This window comes from Molothrus ater, chromosome 8, assembly GCF_012460135.2.
Source record: "Molothrus ater isolate BHLD 08-10-18 breed brown headed cowbird chromosome 8, BPBGC_Mater_1.1, whole genome shotgun sequence".
Classification (NCBI taxonomy): Eukaryota; Metazoa; Chordata; class Aves; order Passeriformes; family Icteridae; genus Molothrus; species Molothrus ater.
In genome coordinates, this window is record NC_050485.2 from 13,294,746 (window position 1) to 13,311,840 (window position 17,095).

A 17,095-nucleotide genomic window follows, 5' to 3' on the forward strand; every position below is an offset into this window, starting at 1 on the left:
AGCATTAAATTGTGGTGGGTACTTCTGCATCTCTGTGCTGACAGAGGCATAAATGTGAATTTCAGTCTCTTCAAGGAGAGCATTGCAGATCTCTGTTCAAAGGGTAAAAGCCTCTCAGCTGAGAGCTTCAGTCATCGCTGACTTGCAGTGTGATGGACCAGCTTGTTCTGCTACACGATGTGTCCCACGGCCCCTCGGTGGTGCTCATCCACATTGTCCATTGGGTCTGCCAGTGCACAGTCCACAAGACAGGCTGGATTACAGAGCTGAGCATGGGAGGGGTGTAAGGAGCTTGCTGTAAAAGAGAGACTGCTGGGCAGAAGGAGGGAACATCAGTGAATGAAGTTGGGGTTTCGTTTGGGGATGGAGACTGGAGCAGAGGAACACGGAGGTAGATTTAGGGAAAGGATTCTTTCTTTGTGAATGGAATCTGGGATATAGGGAAAGAAGTCAGGTCAAGGTGGTGTGCACATTCTTTTGCTTCTTGTATTGAAAGGGAAGGGGACATGGAGAATACTTGCCTGGGCAGAGGGAGAGACACAAAGCTCTACCATCCCTTCTTTCTGGTTCCTGAGACAGTCAAAGCCAAGCTGCTCTAAGGTGAGAGCTGCTTCCTTTGCATACTTTGTCTGGTGTTGATTTCAGTTGCACAAAAAGACAACAAAGAGGACACTATCAATGCTGGGTACAAAAGAAAACCTTTTGTGTCACTGGTATGGTTTGTCTGCTCTGTGGCCTGCCACCAGCTGCTTTCTGGGTGGGAGGCCTGGGAGGGATTTCAGCTGCTGAGGTGCCTGGCTTGGAGAAGGGGCAGTTCAGGGCAGCCAGGTGCAAGGAAATGCATTGTGTTAGGGCAGGGGTGTGCATCCCTCCCACTTGGGAATATGCAGCTCTTTGTAACTTTCTCTATGGTCTGGGTGGCCACTTAACTGGAATGTAATGCCAGTTCATGGTGCAGCTTGTGGTTCTTCTGGAGAAAACATCTTTTTCTTGCTGGTGAGAGGAAAGCAGAGATGGGATGAACGTAAGGCATTTTTGTTGGAGGATTTTTCCTGTCATAATTTCTTACTCTCAGGTTAGCATAGATACGGAATGATGAGCTTCAGTCCTTTCCTGTGTGGTGTAAAATTAGAGTCTGTTGGTTTAACTTCCTTCTTTGATGGTCCTTAAGTTAAAGGCCCATGTTCTGAAAGGGACAGATTTTTTTCTACCCATTTGGAGTAAAATATCTCTCAACAGATAGTCCTGTTTCTGGAGGGACCAGCACTTTTGTCCTAAAGTGTGACAGCCACACAGAAAAACTTCTGCCTATGTCCTTAGAAGACTATGGGTTAGTAAAGTACCACTTATTTATCAGATAGAAAACATTAATTACTGGTCAGCAGTGAAAACAATTTAAAAGCATTCCAGCATTATCACACAGTTGTTGGGTTTAATGCCACATGTCAGATTTTGCAGACTTTGTCAAGCAAGTTACTGTCATTTGTTCTGCCCACAGAACAGATTTTGCTTTTCTTTTGGTGATTACTGGCCGGATGATCTCAGATTTTACTGTGGGCTAGCTCAGAGCTAGATGCTTACTGAAGGGCTTAAGAACAGGCAATATTAGATTTCAGCCATCTTTTTCCTTAGCAAATAGCTGAATTCCTTAGTAAATAGCTGAATTTTTGTTGCGAAGACCCAACTCCGATAGAGGAATTGTCATAGGACCATGAAACCTGTCTCTAAGAAGCAGGGGTAGCTGGAGTTAATTTGGGATTGTTTCTCAGGTCTGACCTAAAATGGTAGAAGGGTGACTGTGATGGATAACCCTTTGTGGAAATTTGATATAGTTTTAGGAGAAACCCAGAAGCTTTGCCCTCACTTCTTTAGTTGTGAAGAGAACCAGTGTGTCTGAAATAAAACTGCTGGGAACTTTGACTTTACAAATTACTTGTGTGACTTATTCTTCAGGTTACTATCGTACAGAGAGAGATAAGGGGACACAGTATGAGCTGTTTTATAAGAAGATGGATGGCATGGAGTACAGGCATGTCACCTTGTTCCGACCTTTTGGACCCCTCATGAAAGTGAAGAGTGAAACAGTCGATATTTCTAGATCGATCATTAACGTTATTGTTCCTCTTGCTGGAAGAACTGAGGCATTTGCACAATTTATGCAAAACTTTAGGTAGGTGCATGAGATCATATAGTGAGCTGTGTTCCTGATTTTCAGTATTTGGTTTTGTTTTCCAAGTGAATTCCTGTTCTGGTTGAGTTGCAACAGAGCCAATGATTCCAACATTGTGTGCAACTGCCTTGGGATGTTTGTAATTGAACCTACTGTATGGAGAAAACATTCCTTCTAAAAGGGCTTAAGAGATTCTCTAATTGCAGCAAAATGACCAAAAGTCAGGGTCATTGTGAACCTGGACACAGATTATCTTGAACATAATTTGTGTATTTGCATCAGTTGAGGAGTGCCTGTTTATAAAATAAGGTATTGGAATGTGACACACAGTATTGGAACCTTCTGATGTAAATGGGCAAGGTGGGGAAAGAAGAGCGGAAAGCATCTCTTCTTGCTTTCTTTGAAGCCATTTGATGATGGCCAGAATACTTGAATCTGCTAATTCTTTTTAATGCTGTAGCTTTTAAGTATCTAAAGTTTTTTGTTGTGTTTCAAGTATTTACTAATATCAGCTTATCTTTGTGCTTTTAGGGATGTGTGCATTCATCAGGATAAGCGTGTTCACCTCACAGTGGTGTACTTTGGACAAGATGGTCTATCAGAAGTGAAAAGCATCCTAGAATCTGTGGCTAGGTAAGTATGAAAATCCAACATCAGTCAGTAAAAGTGGCATTTTAAACAGCTTTTAAAAAAGAATGAAGAAATAAACCAAATAAAGTTTATACTCCATTACAGGTTACTAGGAAATTCATTATTTATTTACTGTATGCTATTTATGGTTGCCATTTTACAGCTCAGGTTGCAAAAGTTTCCTGAAGACTACTAAAAATCAAGTTATAGCCAGAAAAGACTTTGAGGTTTCTATCTGACAGTCCAAAAAACAAAAGGGGTGAGTTTTGCAGTAGATATTCAGTCATGCTAACAGATTGATTAGAGTTTTAAGTTCTTTGGAACTGGGGTGTACATTTTAATACCTCACTGGAGAAACAATTTTATTTAATTATAAGGAAGAGAAATGTAGTAGTCAAGGTAGGCCTGTACTTACTCTCAGCTGTAAACTAACTTTAAGCACGGTTCATCATGGCTGTCCCAGCATTACATCAGTAAAATTCACAAACATGTCTTTTATGGTTTTTGTTCCAGAGACATGGGACAGGTGTCAGCATCCTTCACCCTATAGCCGAGGGGCTCCTTCACCACCTGGGCCCTTGCACTCATCCCTGAGCTGGGAGCCAGTTCTCCTTGAGCTCTGGAGTGATCCCTGTCTCAGGATGCTGGCCAGGCTCCTCCCCATGACACAGACTAGGCACAGGCTGCTTTGTCACCAGCTTGGAGCGTGGGATGGAGAGCTGGCCTGACATGTATGGGCATCTCATAGGAAGAGAGGAGAGAATTTCTGCAAATTCTGCTGCAGTCTCCCTAGCACCTGCTGTGTGCTGTACCCCTCCATTTTTTAGGCCTCTGCTGCCTGCCCTGCTCCCTGTGAGATGTCCCTCAGAGCACTGAGTCAGTGCTGCAGGCTCACTGGCCATTTACCAGATTCATTGTCTTTTTAGTGGTGCTGCTGTTGAATATCTTCACTCTGTTCTCTTCAAGCATTGTCCTCTGAAGTGTCTCTGAAGTAGACACTTAACTTTGCTTGAAGATATTCTCTGAGTGTGTTTCCAGTCTCCTTTGCCTGCTCCTTCCCTCTTGTGCTGTGAGTACAGGCACGTGTGCTAGTGGTGACCAGCGAGGAGAAGCAAAGTGCCTGGGTTGTGGTGGCACTATCACACAGATGGCCTTTGCCCCATGAGTCTGGTCATGCCAGCCCTCTGGCTTCCTGTTTGCCCTGTTCTCTGAGCTAGTGAAGACAGATGTTTCTGTTGGTCAGGACTTCTTGGTTTGTGGGGACGAATTTTAGATGCCGTTGTAATTCATAGAGTGTTTCAATTCGTATCAGTTAACAAAAGGCCTTTTAATCTGTCTGAATGATGAAACACGAAGTGAAGTTACAAAGACTGGTTTCTATCATTTTACAAGGCTGAAAATTAAAATAGACAGCTAAGTGTAACATTTTTTTTTTCTCATTCTGATCATATAACTGTTTTTCTTTTTAAATTTCTGGAATGAAATTCCTGTAAAATGCTAAAAAACCTATCAATGGTCCCTCTGCCCCTCCCCACAGATTTATTTAGGGTTTGGCTCTGTTTTTCTTGTAGAGAAACTGACTTCCACAATTACACGCTTGTCTCTCTGAATGAGGAATTCAACCGAGGCCGAGGACTTGACATGGGTGCCAGAGCCTGGGAAAAGGGCGAGGTCCTGATGTTCTTCTGTGATGTTGATGTTTATTTCACAGCCGAATTCCTCAACAGCTGCCGCTTAAACGCTGAGCCCGGTATGTTCCCCTCTTGGTGCTGGAAGGGAGCCTTGTCACCCTGCTTGACTTCAGCTGACCTGTGCTGAGCATATAGAAAACAAGGAAAACTCAACTAGAATCGTGGGGCTTATTCAGTACCACACACCCTGGAAAATGAATCACACTCTGCCCAAAAGGCAATAATATTTAGACTGAGAAATAACTTCTGCCTTAGTGTAGCTTGTTTTAAGAACATGTCTTTCTTGTACAACGTACAATTTTCATGTTTTCTTCAGATTTAGTTGTCTGAAAGAAACCTGCTCAACTTAATTGCTTTTACAATTAGACTGCATGTAAATCTGTATAACAAAACTCAGAGTAACACTCTAGAGTGGAAGATGATTTTTGTTATGCTGAAATCTCTAACTAAAGTTTGGTTTATCTCTTCTCACACGTGTATGTCCAAGACGTGTCACAAAGGAATGGTTTGAGCTACAGTGTGCTCCTTATGGAGACTGAGCTCATGTTCCACTGTTCCATCCCAAGCTCTGAAATATTGATTGTTTTTCTAAGTTTGTATGATGCTTGCTTGTTCTACAAGCTTCTGCCAAGAAGGGTAAAGCTTTCTTGAGTTAACAAGCATGCTACTGAAGATCTCCTTCTGTCAAACTGTTTGGGTTCTTTTTTTAATGCTTACTTTTGTTTCAAATTTGTTGCAGTCAGAAACCATTTTCTCCAAATGTCAATTTGGAATCAATAGATGTTTTTTCTTCACCTAACAAGCAGGCAACAAAAATTTTTCAGAAGCCAGCTCTTTGGGTTCTGTTTCTTGATTTTTCTTTCATTTGTCTGTCTCTGTTCTTCATGAAACAAGTTGTATAAATAATGGGAAAAATTTTGGAGAGGAGTATTTTGTGAGCTTTAACAAGAAAGAGAGTTCAAGAGACTGCTTGAAATTCGTACTGGCAGGTTGTCACCTATGTTTCAAATGAGATCTGAAAATGCTGCTCCCTCCTTCAGAGTTCATGCCCAAGTCAGGATAGTGAATATTCTTGTGGACTGTTGTCAATACTTTTCCAGCATTGGTGATGCAAGACATTCGTGGAAAAATATTTACCTGGCTTCTGTAAGAGACACAGAACTGGTGTTTTCAGCATAGTCAGGATTCTCATGATGCTTGATGCCCTTGCAGGATATCCTGGGAGTACCTGCTTTTACATGTTTGTGGACAGAGATAAATTCATAAAATTCAACAATGCAAGGTGTTACTTGGATTTGATTATTTTTAGTTTTACTGCATATCATTATTGCAGGAATTTTTCAGTCACCTGGAATGATACTGAGATATGTAATATTTTATATAAGCATGTATAACTATATATAAAAGTTAATCCAGTGTAATATGTATAATAAGCATACATATGTATTTTTTTTAATCCTAAGGGCTCTGCCCACTGGATGTTACAGGCTTCCTAGGTGGGCAATCTTAACAGCTAGAACTTGTTTTTATTTATTTCCACTAGAGGCCTAATAGGTAATCTCTTACATAAAAAGAGTGTTTGTGGTTTCTTTTTGCCTTCAGAAAGTATGCCCACAGTGAGTAACAATTATCTTTTGACTTCCAGGGAAAAAAGTTTTCTATCCTGTGGTATTCAGCCTTTACAATCCTGCTATTGTCTATGCCAATCAAGATATACCACCTCCTGTGGAGCAGCAATTGGTAAGCAGCTTGCTTTATTCTGGGTAGAATTAGGTGTGCTTTGTATTAAAACAAAATTAAGTCTAACTTAATAGTCTGTTTGGGATATCTTATGGCCTTTGACACTGCATATCTAAACAGTTCTCTCCTTTATGGACAAAGCACTTGGAAAAAACCTTCCACCTAGTTTAAAAGAAGTAATTGCAATTAACCAAATGGAGTTGGTGGTTCTGATCTGCTGCTTATTGTGGCTTGACAAGCCAGTATTTTAGGAGGATGGTGGCATTGCACGGCAGCAGCTTTCATCTTATGTTCCAGCAAACAAAGCATTGGTGAAAGGCGAAAACCTCTGAACAACATGTCCAGTCTGACTCTTTCGAGAGACTGCATGGATGAAATTGGCTTTTGCAGCTGAAGCTTCTGAGATGGACAGGTTTAGAAGAGGAAAATAAGAGAGTAGTATGAAGAAGAGTTGTATTAAATGAAAAACATAATAGCTCTTATTCCCTAACTTGTTTGCAAGGATCCTGCTGAAAGCCAGAGGCAAGGTTTTACATGTAGTCTTGGATAATCACAGCTGAGAGAGGAGTGAGCCCCTGCCTGACAGCTCTTCTGTTCACTCTTTTAAACTTAACACTATTGTGGTTGTGGACTTCAATCACAAAGCTTACTTTTCACGTCATATCAGATCAAGAGACAAATGTGGCCTTAGAAAATGGGTAGGAAGTGGATTGTTGGGAACAGATGATTTAGCCATGGGCTAATTTACTCCTTGGTCTGGGCAGATAGACAGAAAATAGTGGTGCAGGGCAGGCAGAAACTGCTGTGGAAACTGCAATGAGGTTGAGTGGAATTGGAAGGCAGAGGGTGAAGTGAGCAGCAGGTCACTGGGAAGCCCCACATGAGTGCATGACACAGAAATACCAGAAGTGTTATCATGCTCTATCCTGTCCTGAACAAATGATAGGAAGAGCTTAGCTTTCTGCAAAACCAAGTGCCGTGTACCTCCTTGGTTGTATTGTACATTTCAAAATTGTACTGGTTTAAAATTGCAGGTACACAAGAAGGATTCTGGTTTCTGGAGGGATTTTGGCTTTGGGATGACTTGTCAATATCGGACAGACTTTCTGACTGTTGGTAAGATGAGACTAAAGAAAAAAAATTGTGTGTTTAAAAAGTGATTCTCTGGTCTTACCTAATGACAGGAAAGTAATACATTTATTTCTTGTATTATTTCCCCATGCCCAGCAGTCAGACTTGCTTGACAAGTTTGACCAATGAGATTAATTAGCTTTTCTGGATTTTGATGTCCCATCTGTTGAGTGTATTAAAAGAAAAGACACAGTTTTAGTAGAAACATTTCATTCTAGAATTTTTTTGAATACTGGTGGGGTTCTTTTTGGTACTTTGTGTCTGTCTGAAGCAAATGAATCAAGTTTAAGAAACATGTCACTCAAATAAGCCAGTCACATAGACAAGAAGCATTCAAATCCTTTCTTTTTAAATAACCTAGAGAAGTTGAATACAGTTGTTGGAATCTTTAGCAATGTGCTTTGCCCCCCCTTGTGGCATGTTCTTAAAACTGAGAACAGCTTGGTGTGCTTAAATGTGGAAGATAGTGCTGAGCATGGTCTGCCAGAAGATGTAAATCTGCCAGAAGATGTAATGACACAGCCCTGCGTGCTGTCTGGTGGCTTGAAAGCAGGCTGATTGCTAAGAGCAGTCATATTGCCATCTGTATGGTAGTGCTAAATGAAGACTTGATAATTCTGGAGTTTTGAAATAGTACAAGAGCCTGGGTTGCTCTTCACTGTGATCCTGGAAAAACAAGAGAACTTAAAATGGTGAACCATGTTCCTTTCCTTAATCCAGCCTTTTGAATTGTGACCTGTGGAGTAATTGCTGGCATTGTTTGAGAGGATTTCTCATACGGTGCATGGCTGCTTCCTTTTCCAGCTGCTAAAATCCATTATGCTTCCTAAAAATAATTCAAAAGCATAGCAAGTCAGGTTTGCCTACAGTTTTCTGCAGCTGTCACATGGGATGTCATGCATAATGCAACTTGGAGACACTGCTCTAAGAGACTTTCTGAAGTCAGCAGATCTGTGTCCTGGGCAGTTCCCACCACAAAGGATGTGCTATCCTTGAAGCTCCTGTCCCTCAGATTGGCGTGCCATGGCATGGGAAGCTTAGTTAATTGCTGCAGAATTTCTGGGATGTCATGCCAGATCTGGTAACGCGTTAGGCATAAAGTGTTGCTCTCCTTGCCTGTGTGCCCAGGTAACGATTTCTGACGCTGTTTCTGTAGGGGGCTTTGACTTGGAAGTGAAAGGCTGGGGCGGCGAGGACGTTCACCTGTACAGGAAGTACCTGCACGGGGAGCTGATGGTGGTCAGGACGCCGGTGCCCGGGCTGTTCCACCTGTGGCACGAGAAGCACTGTGCGGACGAGCTGACCCCCGAGCAGTACCGCATGTGCATCCAGTCCAAGGCCATGAACGAGGCGTCGCACTCGCACCTGGGCATGCTGGTGTTCCGCGAGGAGATCGAGGCGCACCTCCGCAAGCAGGCCTACAGGACTAACAGCGAGGCCGCGGGCTGAGGGACTGAGCCCGGGCACTGCACCTCACTCTCAACCAGCACCGTTCTACAGCCTTAATGCAGCTTACAAACACAGTGCCTCTCTTTTTCAGTGAAGAAGAGTTTAAAGCGTTTTTGGTTCTCGTGTTTGTTTTCCCAGTAATCCTTTGACTGATACCCACAACTCTGAGGTGTGAGTTCAAGCACCTCAGTTAAATTGGACGGCCCATGTAGTTCAAGGAAAGTGTCTTCAGTGTCGACTGGAAAAATCTCTGGAATGTACAATTCAACACTTTTCCATGTGGTACATTTCTGTTCTTATGTTTGCATTCTTTTGAGAATTAAATGAAAAAATCTTTCGTGTGTTGAGTATTTTCAGTCTGTATGGCTCACTGCACTGTGACTTTAGAAGGATCCTATACTTAGACTCCATTGTAGAAACAAGAGGAAGGTGTGGGAAAATAATCTCACCATGAAAGGTACATGGACATGCTGACCAGTATAGCAGCTATGCAGGGTGCTGATTCCACAGCAAGGGCTTGTGCCTCATTTGCTGTATTAACAGACATTGACATGGTTGAAGAGAGAATAATTTGGGGAGTGGGAATGAAGATCCTTTTAAGTGGAATTTTAGAGCATATAATGGAAGTTCACACTGTGAAGGAAACGCCACCTTCTTATTTCAGTGATGGAAGTTGGGAACATTCCAGCTTGGTGTTTCTGTGCCTGCTCTTTTCCCACAGTAGATGCCATGTCCCTTCTATAAACTGAGCTGTGCTATTAAACTTGTTTGCTTAAATATTTTTGGCCTTCACTCCTTCTTATTCCAAGGCCCTGCCTATGTATCTCATCCTTTAAGTTGAGGAATCACCTTTTCATTACCATATTAATTTATTAGGGGCCTGTTTACTATTATGTCAATATTTTCCTTGTGCATTCTTTCTCTTTTGGGCATTTTCCTGACATGTTTTTGTAAGGTGTCATATACTCGTAGTTGTTTCAGTGGCTGAAAAAGCAAGTGCTATTACAGTCTTTTTTTATACCATGCTCTTCATTACACTGATCATCCTAGCAGCCTTACACATTTTCAGTTTGCGGATGTTTTAGGGTTTTGGTTTTGGTTCTTTTTCCTCTGGGTCAAGTTTTTTTTGGTTTTTCTTCTGGTTCTTATTTTGTTTATTGAGTTTTTTTGAGCATGTTTAAGCAGAATTATGCTGTGGTCTCATTAGTGCCTTGTACAGTGGCACTACTACTTTGGAACTTACTTTTGGGTGTTTTGGGATGCATAAACAGTTCAAATGCAGGCAAGTCATTTTACTCCGTGTTGTCTTATATGATACCATATGGCATGCCTCATTTTTTAATAAATTTGTTTATAGAATGAATGCACAGAATGCTAATTCAGTGGTTAAACCATTTGCATGGTTTCTGCTGAATTTACATGTTAGTTGAAAACCTTTCTCAAACCAGGTAATTAGGATCTGTTTATGGATTTATTTTGCTCAAGAATTCTGAAGGCAACTAAAGATTTAAATGGTTGATTTCTGAATAGCAGATATGCTGTGCAAATAGTTCTGGGCACTGATCCTTTTTTATATGTATATAAAATTCGCCTTTATGTAACTTATTGTGGAGAACAGTGTACTGTATTGTACTTGGAGTGAAGAGAATGCATTGCAGGACTTCTTGCAATTGATATTCTCAATATAATAAATGGAATTTCTGCATTTTAGAAATTGTTTTAAGCTGTTTCTTTGAAATATGTTTGTACAATAATATTGTACAGAGCATAACACACTGGATTCAAATAATATTTGCAGTGAGAAGTTCAACCAGTTCAATTTTAGCATCTCAGGTCCTACCCAGACCCGATACCAGAGTTGGTTCCTTGGACAACTTAAATTTACACCAGATTTGTCTTACTTGGATATCTTGGTTGTTGTTAACAAAAATTGTAGGGTACTGGTGAGACAAGATGAAACACATTGGTATTATGTCTTGGGATGTAGATACAAGTGGGGCACTCTCCTGAGTCTCCAGCCTTTAAAACTTCAGGACAGCTGCTGCTGTCCTGGCTGCACAAGAATGAGCATCCAAAAATGCCTCTCCCTGACACCAGCACTGCTTGGCACGCCCTGGAGTGGACACAGAGCTGGGCACAGGCCCAGCATTGCTGCACCTCAGCTCTCAGCACTCAGGCGCTGCCTCAGGAGCATCACTTGTCCCAGTTCTCATGTTTTGGAAACATGGCAGAGTGCTGATAATCACCCAGGTGTCTCAGGTTCTGCTGTTTTCCACTGCGTGGTTGTGCTTATCAGCAACAGCAAGGGAGATCAGTGTCAGCTGCCCCCATCTGGGTGATGAAAACCAAAGTGTGGTGGTGATGGGGAAGGTCTGGAGATGAACCAGGAACCACTTGGGAAACTTTTTTCCACTCATTATCCCAAAAGGTGGAAGCAAATGCATTGGAGTTAAAAGGAAGTCAGAACACTTGGAAATACTTAATATGTGTGTTGGGCAACATACACAAGTGTTCCAAATGGCTCATGAGTTGAGGATTTCTGATCTTACAGGAGCCCTTGCAGGCCTGGGGTTTGCCTTATCAGGTTCAGCTCCCTGCAATACCCACCTGTGTTGGTGTTGCTGTGGCACTCAGCAGCTCAGCAGCTCTGTGCACCCCATGTTTGAATGCACACCATTGCCTTTCCTCTGTAATGGAACCAGAACAGCAATAGTGGGATATGCCTTTATTAAAAACAAAGTGATTTCAGTTACCTGAGTGTGTTCAGCTTCTGACTGCCTTTGGGCACAGCCACACTGTGCTGCAAGCACGTGTTTGTGAGCAGCAGTGTTGCTGTGTCCCAGTTCCTGCTGTGAGCTGTGACCCAGGGCAGGAATGCCCTTTCCCAGTAACGTGGGTAACTCTTCCTTGGATGTGTTTCCTTACTTCATCCAAGAAAGGGAGCAAGTTATTTGTGCCTCAAATACAAAAATCTCTTGCTTGGGAGCAAGACCTGCTCTTGGCTTTCCCAAGGTGTGCTCTGCCTGCAAAGAATAAATCCCACTCTGGGGGGTTTATTTAGCTTGTGGCACTGCAAAGAGTGACCAGTATCAGGCTTTGGAGTGACAATCTGTGTGCCCAGGGTCGGTGCTTGGGTTACATGGCCAAGTGCTGGGCCTTGTCCTCCTGTTCTGACAGATGCTGTTTACATAACACACTTTTTTTGAGCTGTGGTCCAAGTGTTTTTCTGGAGGAGTCACTGTGTTTTATTGCTAGAGTAGTAAATATAGTAACACTTATTTAAATAGGAACATGCTCCACTGAATCATGAGGTAATTTTTGATTCTGTTGCATGCTATTCACATAAATTGTAACCTTTTCCAAGGAATTTGCAAGCTGTAGTCTTCCCTAGAGAGAAGTGTTCTTCATTAAAGGAAGTCAAGATGAGATTAGTTCAGGGTGGACTTTTAGTTTAGACCCTTGCAGGAATGAATGTGGGTTGTGCTTTTGAAATTGTTTAAATATGTTATTCAATTAGACTAGTAGATACTGGTTTAGAGAATGAGCAGATACAGACGGAAAACTGGAAAAAACTTAGGGAAATACTTGTGGGTCTCCTGAATCCAGAAGAAAATACTGAGTTTTTTTAGTTCCATAAGGGCCTTTGGACTCTGAGATCCACACACCTATGAAAATCAAAACTTATTTGTAAACTGTGTTCAAGAAGAGAATGGCATCAGGAGGGAAGGAGAAGTGGTAGGTGAGCCCTAACCACTTGTATCTGAATACAGACATTTAAATGGTTTTAGTTCGTGCCAAAATATAAACTAGAACAAAATTTTTGCCTTGTCAGATCCATGAATGAAAGGAATAAAGCTTCAAATAACCTTTAAAATGGTGTTTCAGCATAAATTAGCAACTTACTGATGCACCAGTATAATGATAAAAGATTTCTGTGTATCAAAAGTAAGTGTAGCTTTCATTTTCTTGAGGTGTTCTTGCTGACTGTGACTCCCAAATACATCTTAAGGAGAAAAATCATTGCAATTTTACTCAGCTGTGGAGGAAAATGAGGATAATGAGCTTAAGCTGTGTCTCATTCATGCCCCAACGATGCTCAGCTTTTCCTTGTTAGGCCTGAGGGGCTGCCCTGGCCCAGGTGCTGGCAATAACCAAGGCAGCTGGGCTCAATTAGCCCTGGGCTAGCACTGCCTGCCCTCAGTTGGGACCTGGAGCTGGCAGGGAAAGGTTCTTCTCCTTCTTTTCCAAGAAGTGTGTCTCTCTCCTGGCTTTGGGTGAGTGTTTTATTATTTTTTTATTTTTGAGATTGCACTAGAAAGGGAATAGCTTCCACCTTTTTGTTAGGAGACCTTGTGTGCTTCTGTAGAGGTTGGCCTGAAGGGTAGGGATTGGAGCTGGGATTTGCATGCAAGTGTTGTGCAGCACAAGTACTTCTGACCTGCAGGTAGAATGTTAAATAAATCCCTTTTATATTTAAGTCTAAGTGTTTGCATAAGGTTTTATTAAAATACAGCATTGTTTTGGTTAGCTTAGTTTCTTCCAGAGGAAGGTAAAGAAGTCCCCCTGAACTTGGAGTTTGTGGTGATTTAACTGGTTTATTTGAGCTGCTCTAAATGTGTTTGTTATGTGGTGAGTTTTTCTGGAGCATTTTCAGTTCTTACAGCTTTAAGGTTGCCTTGTAGCTACAGGGCTTGTATGTGGAATATCACTGAAGTGTTTTGATCTATGTCCTCTCAGCTTTCTCTATAAGTGGTGTCAAAACCCTTTGCTGGTGCAAGTTAACAAAGGGCTAGAATTTAGCAAAGGGCTTTAGAATTTTCTTTCATAGGTAGACTACTTTGCATTTGTACTTGACTTGCAGGTGAAGGAGGACATGAACTCGTTCCTCATTTATTTGTGTTTGTTTTGGGATTTCTTTGTCATTGCTTTGTCATTTGCATATTCAGGTGGGAGCATGTCCTCTTTGCCAGAACCTGTGAGTTCTCAGACTTTGAGTAGAAGTGCTGTTTTTAAACAAGGCTGTATCTGTGGAGTGAAGTGGAATTTAAGGCAGAGGCTATGGGACAGCCTTCATGGATGTGCTGTCTGACCTGGCTCCTGCTGAGGGCAGTGGCAAACGTGCCCAGGCAGCAAAGTCACAGCTGTGAAACAACAGGGAAGCTTCTCTGTGAGGAAAAGGGGGAAAATGAGATTGTCCCAGTGTGATGGATGTGGAGGAGACAGACAGGAGGTGAAGCTGAGCAGAGCTGTGGAAACACGAGCTAGCAGGCACAGCATGGCTTTGGCCCTGTGAGAGCCTCAGCTCTTTGCACAGTTCCTGCAGCCTTGTGCAAGCTTAAGTGGCTTCTTGCTGACTTCCTTACAATCCATGGAGAAAATGATTGTGTTAAAGGGATAGTCTGAAGCAAAAATAAAACACTTTGAGATTGCTTGGTGCTCAGGAAGGCTTTGGAGAGCAGCTCTGAGACAGCTTTGGCTACTCTCAGGTTGTGACTCGCAGCTTTTCCTGGGGAGCAGCTGGGATGGTGCTCTGGCCTGTAAATGCATCCATGGAGCAGATGTTGCGGGGGGTGGTGTTTGTGTGCTCTTAAAAATCTTGTCAAAGTGATTTTCTTGGCTGCTGGATTATTGTGAAATTCTTTTTGGAATACTTGGGTACTCGAATTTTTTAAGTCGTAAAGTGAAGTAAGAGGTGTATAGAAAAACAGAATGGATTTGTTTGCATCTGTCAAACTATTCATTTTTTGCTTGGATTTTGAAATGTGTTAGAAGTGGTTTGGTTTTTTTTCCCAAACTGAGGTCAGGTCATCAACAGTGAGCTATTATGTGCCCAGACAAGAATAAGTCACTGTTTCATGAAATTCTTGTATTGCCATAAACATCCAAGACTTCACTCGACTCCATCACTTAGAACTGTGTTTCCTGAGTTCCTCAGTGCTCTGTTGTTGTTACTGAGGACATGTTGTACTTGGTTCTTTGATTTGATAGATATTTGTGGAGGTGGAGTGTTGTTAGCAGTATCTTCTTTGATTTGAATATAAACAATGTTGTGTAAATATTTTAAAGGAAACTTAGAGTGTTGACACTGATGGATAGCAGGATGCTATATTTAATTTAATATGCCACAGAATCAGAAGAGGCCATAGTGTGCTCATGTGACAGGGATTAAAAAGATGTTAAGTAGTTTTCTCTGTAATGAGATTCTGTTGGAACTCATTTGACTTCTGCCCCCAAACAGAATTGCATTACTTTTAAGATTGCTGCTTAATCTGAAGTAGCTAGATAAGATTAGACATATTAGAAGCAAATTTCCACTAAATTTCAAGTTTCTTCTTTTCTGTCCTGGATGAGATGAGGCTGTTTGAAGCTGGTGCTTTGGTTTGTGTTCCCTTTCAGCTTCCTTTCAATCCTGTAAAATGGTCTCCAGGCCCAGTGCTGAAGTAGGTTTGTGAACAGGACTCCTCTGTGTGCCCACAGACCTGGGCTTTGGCTTTTTGTTTGTATGAGTGCGTTTAGTTTTGGTTTGTTGGGGAGGTTTGGTTTCCTGGTAGGTGCTACTGATAGTTTCAAGTAACTGTGCACTGTTTTTGCCAAACAGTGTTTGTGACAGGACTTCTCTATTTCAGTGCTTTTTATGATTGGCTGAGTAACCAGTACTGTGAAGTATGCATCCTAATAGCTCAGAAACAGTGCATTTATTGGCTGTTGCATTTCCTGGTGGTTTGAATATCTTCCTCATCACACATCTGAAGGCAGGGCACAGTATGCCTCAGAATGCCCAGCACTCCCTGCCTGGCACAGAGCTTGATTGCTTCTGATACTTCTTTACAGAAATAAACCACTATCCTTAAGTAACCTTACAGCAATTATCTGCATTCATTTTCTGTGCAAGAGCTGAATGTGCTATCAGGAAGCCATAAGAACATTGATGTGAAAAATTGCTTATAACATTGGAAACACTAGAAATGCTTCCATTATTTATTATTAACGTGTTAGAGAGATGGTCATAATTTTTGTTGTACCTCCACGTTACTGCAGAACTATATCCCCAAATGTGGTTTCTCTCTCTTCCAAAGCCCAAGGTCCATCTTGGGAAGCAGTGAAGGACAGCAAACCTCTGTGCTGTCAGGGAACCTCTGTCAGAGCCCATAGGAATATGCTGGAACCTCAGAACATTCCCAGTTATCCCTGCCTTGCCAGGGACAAGCATGAAAGAAGCCATTGCTAATATTTGCATGCTTACTGGTCTGGAAACTTCCTTAATAACATGTATTAACAACTGCAGATGAATTGTTTCTGCAATTTGATTTTTTAAATTATTTAAGTATCTTGCTGTCCACAGAGCCCTATTCAATTGCTGCAGAGAGCAAGGTCAAAACTGTGCTTCCACACACTGCTTGTAGGCTGTTCTGGGTAGCTGGGAAGCTGGGGCTGCCCTTATAAAATTACATACATTGAAGGCTGAAGAGAGAAGATCTGTCAGCACATCCTCAGGAGAATGACTGATTTCTCCCCAAAAGATGTGCTAGTATCAGTTGGCAGCTAACTGCTCAGCTGAATTTTGCCCCGTGAGTTATTTGCTAAAAGAAAGTTGTTTCTTGGGAATTATTAACTTGATAAATCAAATTGCTGCTAACGTAACTTAAGGATACCTTCCTGGCACTGAGCTGCTGCTTGTCACACTGTGTTGTGCTCTAATGGCAGTGAAGGGCCTGGAAAGCCATTTTATTGTTTACTCTTATGCCTGTGTAAGTAGCTAATTTATCCTAATGACTGGATGGGACATAATTGGAAGTGAGTTTTTGAGGATGCAATATTCATATTAATTATGAGTGTGAACTGGCCATCAGGAAGACTCTTATCTGCTCGATCCCCTTAATGCTGGTAAACATCATTATCTGTTCTAATGAGCTGTGATAGCCCTGTTCAGCTCTGCAAGTGTGGTGTGGGTGTCTGGTTACCAAAACCATTTCCCTAGAGAGTTTCCAACAGATCAGAAATGCTTATGGGGGCTTCCAGAGCTCCTGCCTTTCCAAGATGCAATTTTGTTTTCTTTTTCCAAGGCTTATATCCCTGAGAAAGGAGTGGCACTGGGGCAGCCGAGCTGGATTTTGTTCACAGCTCTGTGCTTGTCTGTTCTCTGTGTCACCCTGCTGAAGGGGCTTTTTCAAGCAGGGCATGAAAAAGGGCAGTGGTTGCAAGCAGAGGTGCTGGGGTGTTGCAATGGCAGCAGAAGCTTGCCACAGGAAACCCTGCTGCAGCCAGCAAACGTTCTGTGCTCTGC

The 17,095-nt window shown here is 42.0% G+C and overlaps 1 protein-coding gene across 1 annotated transcript in view; it reads left to right on the plus strand.

The window, feature by feature from the left end:
• The window catches only part of CSGALNACT2 (chondroitin sulfate N-acetylgalactosaminyltransferase 2), a 32,723-nt gene extending 22,198 nt beyond the window's left edge, over nt 1-10,525 (plus strand). Inside the window, exons 3-8 of the mRNA XM_036385852.2 lie at nt 1,954-2,170; nt 2,702-2,803; nt 4,372-4,550; nt 6,137-6,231; nt 7,266-7,347; nt 8,519-10,525. Of these exons, the coding sequence (XP_036241745.1) occupies nt 1,954-2,170; nt 2,702-2,803; nt 4,372-4,550; nt 6,137-6,231; nt 7,266-7,347; nt 8,519-8,811 (968 nt within the window). The 3' untranslated portion in view covers nt 8,812-10,525. The remainder of the gene's footprint in view (nt 1-1,953; nt 2,171-2,701; nt 2,804-4,371; nt 4,551-6,136; nt 6,232-7,265; nt 7,348-8,518) is intronic.
• The last annotated feature ends 6,570 nt before the right edge of the window (nt 10,526-17,095 follow it).